The sequence below is a fragment of the Antechinus flavipes genome, chromosome 2, assembly GCF_016432865.1.
Source record: "Antechinus flavipes isolate AdamAnt ecotype Samford, QLD, Australia chromosome 2, AdamAnt_v2, whole genome shotgun sequence".
Taxonomy (NCBI): domain Eukaryota; kingdom Metazoa; phylum Chordata; class Mammalia; order Dasyuromorphia; family Dasyuridae; genus Antechinus; species Antechinus flavipes.
This window is the reverse complement of record NC_067399.1, coordinates 240,379,267-240,393,267: the sequence shown is the minus strand read 5'-3', so window position 1 is coordinate 240,393,267 and position 14,001 is coordinate 240,379,267. Positions and strand designations below refer to the sequence as shown.

Below are 14,001 nucleotides of genomic sequence, written 5' to 3'. Positions count from 1 at the left end.
TATGAACAAGATCTTCCATATCTCCAGTGTGAGTATTTTTCTGACTGTTTCTCATACCTGGAATGCTCTACTTCCTCATCTTCACCCTCTAAATGCCTGCCTTCCTTCAAGTCCTAGCTATCAAATCTAGCTCTTCTATTACCTACCTTTAACAAATCATTTGACTTCTCTGGGTCTCAGTTTCCTTTTCCGTAAAGTGAGAATCATGAAGTTCACTAGATGATGTCTAGAGTCCTTTCTAGCTCTAATTCCTACGATCCTAGTGCAATGAGTATTTTGCACATGCCTAAACTCTCTAAAATGAATATATACACTTGAGTGACAGCCGGGACTTGCTTCTGTGAGATGGGAAATCTGGTGTCTGTGTGGACATTCTATAATGGTCCACCATGTGACTGGGATCAGCTTCTTACCATTGGCTTTCTAACCAAATCCCGACTTCTACAGGAAGCTTTTCCCAAACCCTTTCCCAAACATTTCCTTATGTTAAATATTTGCTGTTTATTTTGGACATTGATAGCTTATTTGCACAGATTTGTTAGAATGTTGTCTCCCCCATTAAATTGTGAACTTCTCCAGGAAAGGTACTGTCTTTTGCCTTCCTTTTTATCCCCAATGCTTAGCACTGTGCCTGGCACATAGTAAGTGCTTACTAAATATTTGATTGATTTTACAGATAAGGAAACTGAGACTCAGAAAGGGAAGATGATTTTCCTAAGGTCTTGTACCTGGTAAGTGGCAAAGCCAGGGAGTTAATCCAAGTCTTCTGGTTCTAACTTCCTTGCTGTTTCCACCACATCTTGTTCCTTTTATGGACATGTTTATTGGTACTGATGTGGTGCAGCCTATCAAATGCCAGCCAAACACATTTATTTACAAGTGTCTTTATATAAATAGTTTTTCTTGTCACAACTGCTATTTACAGAAGCTGAAAGTAATAAACATCTCTTTTCAAAGGTAAAAGAAAAAAAAAATTTTAATGGAAGAAGGGAAAGATAGGAAGAGAGATTCTTGAAACCTTGCCAAGGACTCACAAATGCCATGTCCTAGCAGGAGCTGATGGAAAGAGAGTGTGACCCTATCTTATCACAGTGATACAACTATGTGCCTGTAGTCCCAGCTTTAATTTATTCCTGGAGGAAAAAGCTAGAATAGACAATTCTCTGCTTTAATTAAACACTGGGGGCTTTGAAGGGAGTACTCAGAAGTGAGTCATTTTAAACTTTCTGTTGATTATTCCTTTGGCTACCTTGCTATGGAAAGACATACTCATTTTATTTCAATTTAAGGAGTAAATCAATGTGCTCTAGTGAAAAAAAAAGAGACAGAGAGAAAGAGACAGAAACAGAGAGACAGACAGACACAGACAAAGATGCAACCAGGGAAAGAGAGGGAGAGGGAGAAACAGAGACAGAGAGAGACAAATAAAGAAGGGGGGACAGAGAGAGAGATTTTTGCATTTGCCCACCATGTAGTTGGCAGCAGCTTCTTACCACTGGCGTCATACCCAAAACTATCTGTACATATGCCAGGTTTCCTGTCTCACAGAAGCAAGTGTCCTGGTGTCTCTCATGTAGATGCATGCATTTTAGGTGGTTTATATATGTACAAAACTCCCTGGGCATGTGGGCATGTCATATACCCATAGCATTAGGATTATAGAATCATGGAAAAGAATGAAGGTCCCAAAGGGTGAGGTATTTTGCCCAAAATCACTCAAGGAATAACAGTGATGGAATTCAAACTTAGATCCTTTGACTACAAAGAGAATTTTCCTTGTGCTTGGATTGGGTGGCAGCAGAATTAAATTCTCTCTTTGGTTCCTCAGTAGCTGTGTGTGTTTGGGTACCTCACAGAGCTAGTGAGAACCAAAATCCTCTCCAGTCACAAACATATGTAAGATCGTGTTCCATTCTGGGCACTACCTTTTTTAAGAAAAATTTTGATGAGTAGAAATTTATCCAGAGAAGGACAATTACTTGTTGAAAAGATTGGAAACTATACTATATGAGAATCAGCTGATGGAAGAGGGATGTTTAGCAGAGAGAGAAGCAAAGACACATGATAGCTGCCTTCAATTATTTGAAGAGAGTTTTATAAGAGGGCTTTGGTGTATTCTATTTGTCTTGGAACCAGAATTAGATATAATGGATTCAAGTTTAAGAAAGGTAGATTGTGGAACAATTAGATGGCCCCGTAGATAGAATCCTAGCTCTAGAGTCAGGAGAACCTGAATTCAAATACAGACTCAGACATTCAACACTTACTAGCTATGTGATCCTGGGCAAGTCTCTTTACCCCAATTATCTTGAAAGGAAGGGAGGAAGGGAGGAAAAAAGGAAGGGAGGAAGGGAGGAAAGAAGGAAGGAAGGAAGGAAGGAAAGAAGGAAGAAAGGAAGGAAGAAAGGAAAGAAGGAAGGAAGGAAGGAAGGAAGGAAGGAAAGAAGGAAGAGAGAGGGAGGGAGAGAGGAAGGGAGGGAGAGAGGAAGGGAGGGAGGAAAGAAGAAAATAAAAGGTAGGATTGAAGCTTGATGAGAGGAAAAATATCCTCTTAAGTGGAACCTCCCTAAAATATTAAGTGATTCCTCAGAAGGTAGTAGTTTCCTTCTCCCTGGAGGTCTTCAAGTAGAGGCCCCTCTGGCTGGTAATGTTCTAGGAAGGATTGTCAATCAGCGAGAGGCCTCTGAAGTTCCCTCTAATGGAGATTCTGAGATTCACAGATTCAGGGAATTATAAAATTATGCATGTAGAGCTAAAAGGCAACTAGAAATCATCTAGTCTTACCCCCTCAGGTTATAGATAAGTATTCTGAGGCCATATAGATAGCACATGGAATATTTTAAACCTCCAAACTCCAAATACAGATCATTTTTCACAGACATTTCCTCCCTGAATCTCACTGTGATCCTTTGTGAAAAGAGTTGTTCTATTTAATCCTTTCCAACTTAAGCATTTTTAGGATTCATCTTACCTTTAGAAAGACAATGTGTTGAGTATTGGAAAGGGCTTAATATAAAAGATTTGACTTATTATGCCTGCTGTGAGTTGGGATGTCACTTTTCTTACTCAGAAAATTTCCCTAGAAAATTAAGGTTTTGAACTAGATGACTTCTGAGGTCTCTTCCAGCTCTGGCAAGTCATTGATTCTGTAATTAATGTTAAAAGCATATTTTTTTTTGGTCCAAATCTGTGATTTCACCTATGTATGGAAGTTCAGATAAAGTATCCTCTTTATGCTACAATTAAGTATCTTAGGTCTTACTGATTCCCATTCTCTATCTCTTTCACTATCCTGTCTCTCAAAATCACTGTATGTAACTTTAGATATAACATTTTTTTTCTTTTTTAACCAAAAATCTGTGATTTCCTTGCTATGGAGAGCTCCCAGTGAAGAAATTCCTAATTTAGTTGCAAATGTAACCAACTTCTCCATGATTTACAATCTTCAGAATTGTTTAAAGTCCTAAGATCAAGTGAATTACTGAAAATCACCAGACTATTATGTATCAGAAGTAGAAATTGAGAAGCAGCTAAATGATGCAGTGGATAGAACACTAGGCCTAATGTCAAATGTGACCCCAGATACTTAATACTTCCTAACTCTGTGAACCTGGGCAATTGCTTAACCCCAATTGCCTCCAAAATTGAATACAGGTCTTTTCTGACTCACCCTCATCCTCTATGTACAAGACCACTAGGCCATCCAGATTGTATTTCTATATTCTATTCTGTATTATATATGTGTGTGTGTGTGTATACATATATATGTGTGTATACATATATATATATATATATCTATTCTGTATTATATATCTTTTCAGAGAACTATTTTTTTTAATTGAAGATGAAGTTTCAAAGAAAACCATCTGCACTTTTTAACACATACTCCCTGTCAAGGAAGGAATCATAACCATTGTCACTATTCCTTTTATCTTTCTTTGGGTATGATGAAAAGAAGTAAGGCAAAGAGAAATCTTGGGAGTGCCTTTCTGTTAAGTACTTGCAGAATGTATTGGAAGTGCTCTGTCATAGTATATTAATCAGTCTGTTGGGTCTGCAGATTATTAAGAGATCAATTGCAAATCACTGAGCAATTATGATGAATTGTTCACTCAGAGAAGTATTCTTGGGAAAATTAAAATGTGCCAGGGCCATGGACAATAACAGAGAAATGGATTATTGGGTTTCCATATGAAGGACTCTGTAGAGAGTCCTTAGTTCAAATTGGAGAGATTAGAGATGGTGAAGGGAAAATAGCATGAAACAAGGATTTGCTAAGATTTTGCTCAGATTTAAATGCCAGAGGAAGATGTTCCATTAACATAAAATTCAGGTGAAATTCCTCATCCCTAGATGAGGAGCTAGGCCTGCTGTCAGGCAGATAGAGGGAATGAAAGTTAGTGCTATGAATTTGATTTGGGACTTTGTATTTCTTTTAAACATATTTCCAGAGCTGAGATATTCCATATATGCAGATTCACCCTGAAAATGCCCCATTTCTGAATGCTATGAAACTAATTATAATGACCATTCTTGGACCTGAAGAAGAGATGAGAAAATTCCCCAGCCTTCTAATTTTGTAGAAGTGAGAGACTATGGGCATGGAACATTGCATTTACTGTTAGATTTAGGTGATATGTTGGTCAGTTTTGCTGAACTGATTTTTTTTTTCTCTTTTCTTTCTTCCTTCCTTTATTTTTTTCTCTTTTTCTTTTTTTCTCTTATTTTTACAATGGAAACCTCTCTGGAGATAGAAGAAGGAAGAATATATTTAGAAATGAATGTGATAGAAATTATTTTTCAATAATTTTTTAAGTAAGCAAAGAAAAGCCACCAGTTTCATTAAAAGAACTCATTAATTTATTTTTTTCCTATCTTATTTTCCCACTTCCTCTTCAAGGACTGGAAATTTTAGGATCCCAAATTCAAGGCTGATGTTTTGTTGAGAGCTATATTATAGAGGGAAATTTTGGTCAAATACAAGTTGGACCAAAAGACCTCTGAAATCCTTTCTGATTAAAATTCTGTGAAGTCACTTTCCTTCTCTGGGCTTTAGTTTCTCTGCAAAACGATTAGGTTGGACTAGATTTCTAATGTCCCTTCAAGGTCTGATATTTTAAGATCACTTCATCATCAGAGATAGCATAAGCTTAAATTCTAGAAGAGTTAATCACTTTGAGCCTTATAAATCACTATAAATAGTATCTCAATTACAACAACCCTAGAAAGTACACTGAGCTAATAAGTATCTGAGGCTACATTTGAACTCAGATCTTCTTGACTCCATCCATCCACTTCACCACTTAACTTCCTATAAACTTAAGAATAAAATTCACCTAAACAAATTTTCTCAGATTTACAAAAATGAAAACTGAGACACAGAGAGGTTAAATATCTTGTCCACAACAGGGAAAAAAAAGATTAGCTGAGCATCATTTTAATCCACACTATAGAGAAGCATCTTACCAGAAAACACTGTAGTTTTGTCAAACAGCACTTCCAAGATTCTGAGTTTTGTCATTCAAAATTTTTCGAGAAAGAGGGAGGGAAAAAGCAAAACTAGAAAGTTTGTTTCCATCAGGAACAGTTTGTGCTAAGAAAATGATGAATATTCTATTAAGAAATTCAAGAATCTAGATCAAAGAAAAATTTCCCCCAAAATGGAGATACTTTGTTCATATCTTCAGATATCAAACCATTATTTTGTTCAGAGCTTTCATGTCTATAAAACCAGGCTCAGAATAGAAGCTACAGATGCAAACTTAAACTTTCCATTTAAAAAAAGTTTTATTAATGTTTTATGTTTTGTTCATTTGACAAAATTGGATCCTTGCCTAGTGTATATGTGTGTGTGTGTATATATATATATGTAACAATGTATACATATACATACATACATACCCACATACATTCTAACTTGTAAAAGTTAAGTACATTTAAACAAAACAAATGAACATATTACCTATGCCTAAAAGTAGGTACCTCATTTTTCACCTTTTATCTACCACCTCTGTGCTAATTGGCAAGGACTTGCTTCACTATCAGTCCTTTAAAATTTTAATGGGTCACTATATTGATACAAGTTCTGAGTCTTTCAGTGCCATTTTTCTTTATGTGATTGTAGTTATTATGCACATTATTCTGCTGGTTTGGCTTAATTTGTTCTGTCTCAGTTTATACAAGTCTTCCCAAGTTCCTATGAATTCTTCATATTCATTATTTCTTAAAATTTCAAAAATATTTCATCATCTTTACATTTATACATCACAATTTATCACCATTCCTCAATCAGTGGTCTTCTGTTGAGGACTTTGTAATAATTAATATTCTATATGATTCAAGGTTCTCCTTTCTGAGGATATCTGAAGCTGGCTCATTCTTCTCTCATTTAAATGTAATATATTCTCTTGCAAGAGAATAAGATATAAAAAGTACATCAAGTTAGGTACACATAACAAAGTGCACAAAAGGGACTCAGATCTGAATCCACAAATTATCCAAGGAAATTCTACTCTCTGACGGATCCCAATCTACTCCCGGGACCTATAGAGTCTTCCCATGCATATGGTGACATCTTAAAGTTGGATTCAAGAAATTGGGGTTGCCAGAGAATCTGCTCTCTTTCCCCCAGACTTGCACAATCCACATGATCCACAATAGTAGTGAAAGACAAGATCTGAGTTTACTTCTATTTACTATAGTTCTATGTGTCATTGATCTGTTCCAGCTCTTACTCTGATACTTTAATCTGAAGTTCACTATTTCACCAATTCCTATACATATAGCTTGATATTATTTGGTCTTTCCATTCCTATTAAAGCTTAGAAGCTCTGTTATTACTACACTCTGTCCTCATTGCTGCTTCTAGCAGCTGTTGCCACCAGTTCCCCTGCAAAGGGTTATAGCTTATTTTGAATGAGACCAATTGAACCAATATGGCTTTGAAATAATCAAGATGTCCAGCTCTAACTTTAAAAAAGCATTTTACTGCCTAACTCAGCTGCATATAAAAAGATCACTCAGACACTAGAGGCAGTGTATCGCCATCTCTATCACTCCATTTCAATCATATACACATATATATTCAATGCTTCCTGCTGAGTCTATTTTAAAGTTAGGTATCACCAACATTAGAACAACCAAAGAGCTATCTCTGATCAGAGACATCAGAATTTCCTCTGGCTTGCTCTGATTCCTGATTTTATCTTGTGTACATTATTCCACTTACTATAAAGACCTGTTTTGCACATATGGAAATGTTCTCTTTAGAAATCAGATGATAAGTGCCTATAGAGATGATTCATATGGCTTTATTGACAATAGGCTAGGTCCTAATCAATTGCTTATCATACTCTCTGCATCCCATCATATTCAAATAAATATCAGTCTTATTCATGTTAGAGAGAAAACAAACTCAATAGCAAGTAGTATACTTCCTCAAGGAACTTATTTTCTAAAAGAGCCAAATACTAATTAGTATTGAAAAAAATGACTGGTATTTATCTTAGGAGAATATTCCATATTTAACACTATCCATCTATGCATTGAAATCTTACTCTGACAGAGTAAAGGACCCACTCAAAGGTATTAACATGTGTTAACAAATTTAAAAGTCTGGGAGAGGGCGACTCTTCCCTCTCTATCCTCCCTCCCTTCCCTACCAGAATATTAGGGCAAGAGGAAAGATGCTGAAAGAAATAGCTGAAACTCTTGGCATCTTGAAAAGCATTGCTTTGTTGGGAAATTTTGCCTCTCACTTTTCTTCAGCTGTTTCCTCTTCTTCTGGCAAGGTCCATCAGTAAATTTAATTTACATTCACTGGGCACATCAGCTGGCTCACTTATTCACTCAGGGACCTGACACTGCTCTCTCTTTCTGTCTTTTTCTTTTGGTCTTTTGTCAGTTCCCCTGTTTATAGAAACCCCTCCTTCTCCCTCCATTGAGGGTTTCTCTCACAGGGAAAGCAGCAAGAAGAAATGGATAAGTTAATCAGTCAGTGTTTTAGCTGAGGTACCGTTAAGGTGATTGGCTTGGGGTCTAGTCTGGAGGTGGACCCTTTCAAAAGTACAAGTTTCTATGCTCTGAAGAATAGTCTGGAGAAACAGGACTGCAGCAGAGATTCTAAGTCTCTTTTTCCTGGCTGCTTTTAGATCTGCTTCATATTTACAATTCCACAAGTATCAATGGGTGTGTGCAATCATCCCCCACACACATACACACACTGTAGTCCAACATGAGTATAAGCATATGGGGTAAGGAAAAAATAAACAGAAATTCCCAAAATGAGAATGGAGATATAGAAACCAAAATTTTAGGACATCTGCAAATGTACATTTAAATAGAGGTGAGAAAGATAAAGCACATGTTAGAGAGACAGAAACAAAGATACAAAAAGAGACAGAAACAGAGAAATAAGAGAGTTAGTCTTTTTGATAATGCTATGATAGGGAAACCTTTACTTGAGACTCCATGTTGAAGGAGGCAAATGTACATAGCATGGTCCTTCTGTTTTACCAGTGGCCACAAGGAGTGTCACCATACATATCCTCAGACATTTAATCGGATCCATTTTGTCAAATATGTATATTATATTTGATTTTTACCACATTTTGAAAGGCAGCATACTATAGCAGGAGAACTATTCAACTTGGGGTCAGAATTTCTAAAATGGAACCCTAGCTTTCCAACTTCCTGACTATATAATCTTAGATAAGTCATGTAACATCAAATAACCTTATAGATAAAACAATTTAAAGCTATAGATAATCTTAGAACACTATTTAGTACTTATTTTATAGGTAAGAAAACTGACACTTTCTAGTGTCATATAAATACCTAGAATAAATTAACTAAGTATAGTAAGGAGTTACCCTAGAATTTGAACACAAATCGTAAGTTGTTTTGTTTGTTTGTTTGTTTTTTTAATGTACTATGTTTCTTGTTTTTTTCATGTAGATATCTCTAATATTTCAGGGTTAAATCACAACTAGTCTCTTTAACAGCCCAGATAACAATTTTTTTTTTTTTTTTATGCCTTAATAGACAATTTTCATTACTTACTGAGGCAGGAGAAAAAAAAAAATTCACTCAATGACCAAATTTCTTGTGGTGAGATGACTTGGCTGAATGACAAATTTAGCTTGAAAGACTCTCAAATCTGGATGGGATCATTTGTTATTTCATCTACTAAATGGGGATTATTTAAAAACAAACAAACAAATAAAAAAACCCTGAACCTTATACACTCCTAAATGTTCTTGGGAGAACTTAGGATCAAGTGATATAATAAGAACTAACATTTATATATATATATATATATACATATATATATATGTTTATATATATGTATGTTTAATATATTTGTTTATATATGTGTGTTATATGTTATAAATATATGTTTTAAAGTTTGCAAAACACTTTGCATGTATTATCTTCATATGACCTTGGCAACAGTCTTGTGAGGTAGGTACTATTATTAGACCCATTTACAGGTAAGGAAACTGAGATTAAGAGGATAAGTGAAATGACTAGGGTCAAACAACTACTAAGGGTCTAAGGCAAGGTCTATCAATTCTTGACTCTAATCTTACATTCTATTCTATTTAATGTACTACCTATCATATGAAGTATCTAAGGTGTCCTGGAAAGCTTAAACCACTATATTATGTTTCAGTTATTATTATGTTTCTCTCCATCACACACACACACACACATACACACACACACACACACACACACACACACACCCCTTGTGGACATACCAGTGTCCTAAATAATTCATGCTTTCTAATTTGATCTCCCTTTTTTCCCCCTAAGGCAATTGAGGTTAAGTGACTTGCCCAGGGTCACACAGCTAGGCAGTATTAAGTGTCTGAGGTCAGATTTGAACCAGGTCCTCCTGACTTCAGGGCTGGTGCTCTATCCACTGCACCACCTAGCTGCCCCATGATCTCCATTTTTTAATCTGAAAAAAAAAAATATGTTAAAAGTTCCTAAAACTCTCCAGACAACAGAAGGCAGACATCTGGTACCATAGTTTTTCTTTGAGACTGCTTTCTGTACCCAGTCCTGACACATCCCATGAGCTGATCCTCAAAAACTCATCCTGTGCTATTCCTAATGTGATTTTCCCCCAAAAGACATGAAGGATTTCTAGGTAAACCAGCATTTACATCGCAGGCAAGTCAAGGAACAAAGGGTTTATTAACATGCCACAAGTCTGCTTTGTCTTTGTTACATAAAAACACAAGAGTATGGAACATTTGAAGTCCATGATTAATACTTGAGTTTCCTTGTTTTGTTGAATAATCAATGTTTTGTGTTTGTGTTTGCAGCCAGTGCAGAGACAAGTGTTAACCAGGGTAGTATGGCCACTTCTTTCCATAAAACAATGGAGATAAGCACTGTTTCTGAGGCCAACGGAAAGAATCTTGGGAAGGAGGCCAAAGCCCCAACACCAGCTGCTAAATCTCGTTTTTTCTTGACACTCTCGCGGCCTGTACCAGGACGTACCGGAGACCAAGGCATAGATTCATCAGTTGGATCAGTGAGCCTGGATGTCAGCTCTGAAAACCCCCCAGCGAACAAAGCATCAAGTGAGAACATGAAACTTCCGGCAACAGCTGCACTGGAAGAAGATTCAAATAAAACCCAAAATCAGGTCCCAGCTGAAGCATCCCTTAGTGCTACTGAGCCACCAACGTCGCTTCTACCTGAGGCAGAGGGTGCAGCCCCTGCCAAACCTAAGGAACCCAGCTTTTTTGACAAATTCTTCAAACTGGACAAGAAAAAAGAAAATATACCAGTTCCCATTGGAATCCAAGAGGGAACTGAGAATACAGAGAACCAACACCTGGACAGAGAGACTCCTGGATTATCAAGCCAGTCGAACAATGTCCCAGAGGAGAAGGCAAGTGTTTGAACAGAAATATCCATTTCATTCTTAATGAAATCTCATAAAAGCATTAATGGGATAAGACAACTTCACATATGTTAAACAACAGACACCAGGGGCCTTGACAAAGGTATCAAGTCATTGACCCTCTAAAACAAATAGGACATTGTAGTATAGTGTCTCCCTGATGTTTTAGCTGACAGGAACATCTGTTTGAAGAGCACTAACAGCTGTTTTATCTGTTTTGTGTTTTTAAAAAATGGGAAATGACTGCCACAAAAATGAGTTCATCCTATTTACCAAAGTTTAAGGTGGGAGATGTATATGTGCTCAATATACCAAGGTGCAAAAGCAGTCAAAATTCACAATTATTTCTGGTCTTAGAAAGGCCATAATTTGCTTCTTGTTAGAAGCCTATTGTTTTACCAACAATAGATGTTATGTGGATAAGTTGAGGGACATTTTTCCTTTCTGTAAATCCTCATTTGTACCATGCCATAAGAGTAGATCAAGGTGTGCTATGAACAGTATTTCTGATTCTGAACAATATCTTGATTACAATGTCTTGATAAAAGTTTGTCTTTTCAGAGACAGCTATCCCAAACCAGATATTTCTGCTCATCAAACTAAGACAAAGTCTTTTTAATGTTTAAGTAAATCAGTATTTGATTGTCTGTTTATTTATTTAGAGATTATTTTTATTAGGGTCTAGAACTAGTACAGTTGAAAAGGAAATGGGAGTTTTACACTCTTTCTTTCTCTCTCTCCCTCTTTTTCTCTCTCATTCTCTCTGTCTTTTTCTCTCTCTTCCTCCCCCTACTTTCTTCTTCCTTCCCTCCCTCCCTTCTTTCTCCTCCCCCCTCTATGTCACTAAGCTACTATTAATAGATTTTTATATCATTTTTTCTAACTACAAAAGATGAGATTAAGTCCCTCTGGTAGAATTGGACTGAGGGAAGGAAATGCTACGTGATTGGTGAATTTTTCTATATATTTGATTAGGAAAAGTGTATTTTTAGGGATTTTGCAATGATTAGTTCAAAAAAAATAAATCTGCTATATGTACCAGCTAGATAGTTTTTCTATTTGGCAATTCACACATTGGGTTTTGAATGTTCAAACCAGAGGTGGAGTAGAATAAGGGGGAAAGTGTTAGTAGATGAGGACTCAAAACTTTTAGTGGTGAGGGAACTTATAGACTTGAACTTAGAGTATATGAATTGAAATGGCAAATGAGGGAAATGTTATGATTCAATTTAACTGAGTCTATTTTGAGGACCTGTGTCCCTCAGCAATATGGTAAATTTCTAAAAAATATCTACCACTTACAGGGAAGCAATATAGCTGAATAGAAAAACCAGATAATCTGGATTTGATTCTTGGCTTTAGAACTAGTTAGAGTGCCCATAGACAAAGCACTTCTCTTCCCTGAACTTTAATTTCCTCACCTACAAAATGAGAGGTATTATATTAGATGATCTTCATTATACTTTCCTGCTTTTAAAGTCGAATGTAACTATTGTTGTCTGTTACATGAGGGGAGTGGAGAAAGGGAAGGAGAAGATGTTAATGAAGAAGTCAACCATTATATGAAATAACGTTTGCGAGCATGAATTCCCATGTTCAGAATTCTGAAGCCAGGATCACTTTGGGGAAATAATCAGATGCTAGGAAGTCAGTAGATATTCTGCACCTATTAAACTGAGTTGAGAAAATTGAACTGTTATTCAGTGAAACAGAAGCATAAGACTGAAAGGTAGCTTGAAAAAGCATTTAATTCAATCTCCTAAACTCCAGACAGGTCCACCCCTACAAATAAATACCTGTGTTACCTCCAAAGATATCTAGAAAAGGAAATTTCACTACTTACTATTTTGTTCACTATACTACAATATTCTCAAGAATACTTTTAAAAAGTGAAAAAAAAAAAAAAAGAAAAAAATATCACTTCATGACCAAGGGGCAACAAAGTTTAGGTGAGCCAAGGCTTCAATCCCCTTGATGATAAGAAGTGGACATCGTATATTTGGTATTTTATCCAACCCAATTCTTATAACAGAAATTTGGGGTGAACATTCCACTTTAAGTGTATTTTTTTTAAAGAGTGAATCTGAAATTGAGGAGATATATTAGATACACTATGGAAGGAAGCATGGTGCAGTAGACAGGTTACTGGATTTAGTCAAAAGATCCAGGTTTGAAGCTCTGACATTTACTACCTATTATGACTGTGGTCAGATTAATCTCTCTGACCACAGTTTCCTCAACTACAAAATGATTGATTTCTCCAAAAGTCTTTTCCAAATCTAAGTCTATGATGCTATGACAGATATATAACTATTGCCAAGCTAGGAAGTGAAGCTATAATGACCACTTAAGAGAACTAAAACTTGTAATCTGTCTTCCAGTCTGGAAAATGGGCCGGCATTTTCAATATTCATGTGTGATACCTGCATATTCATGTGTTTTTAGTTGTTTGAATGATCCATTCAAAATCATGCCTGGATGATAGTTATCATTAAAGCTGAATTGTACGATATCTACTACTTTGTCATATATGGATGTTCCATACAATGCACAGAGAAGACATGGAATAGTCATTTCATTCATTCAGGCAAAATGACACTGGAAACAGTGCTAGATTTGGAGTCAGAATCTGGGTTCAAATGCTCATTTCACTAGTTGTTTTCCTAAGGACAAGTCATTTAAACTCTGAATTTCATTTTCTTCATCTGTAAAATGAGTTTAATACTTATATTTCCTTTATCACAGAGCTGTTTTAAGGCACAAGTGAGAATAATACATGAAATATTTTGCATATAAAGCATTACATAAATGTCCACTGGCATAATAAATATTTACTCATGTCCATTATATGCATTGCCCTATCTTACCCCTCTCACCAAGAGAGCAGTTCTTCTAAATTACCAGAAATTGAGCGTGTCACAGAAACGGTCTTGGCTTAGAATCTAGTGAACTGACTTTTGAGTTCTAGCTCTGCTACCTATTAGCTGTGTGACTACAAAGAAGTAATTTGCATTTTCCAAGCCTCAGTCTTTTTGCCTGTAAAATGGGAATAATGCTACTTTCACTACTTATTCCATGGA

General features: G+C 36.1%; 1 protein-coding gene across 1 annotated transcript in view; it reads left to right on the top strand.

The window, feature by feature from the left end:
- Nucleotides 1-14,001, top strand: part of BCAS1 (brain enriched myelin associated protein 1) — a 144,018-nt gene that overhangs the window by 35,389 nt on the left and 94,628 nt on the right. The window contains exon 4 of the mRNA XM_051976615.1: nucleotides 10,335-10,909. Within this exon, the coding sequence (XP_051832575.1) occupies nucleotides 10,335-10,909 (575 nt within the window). The remainder of the gene's footprint in view (nucleotides 1-10,334; nucleotides 10,910-14,001) is intronic.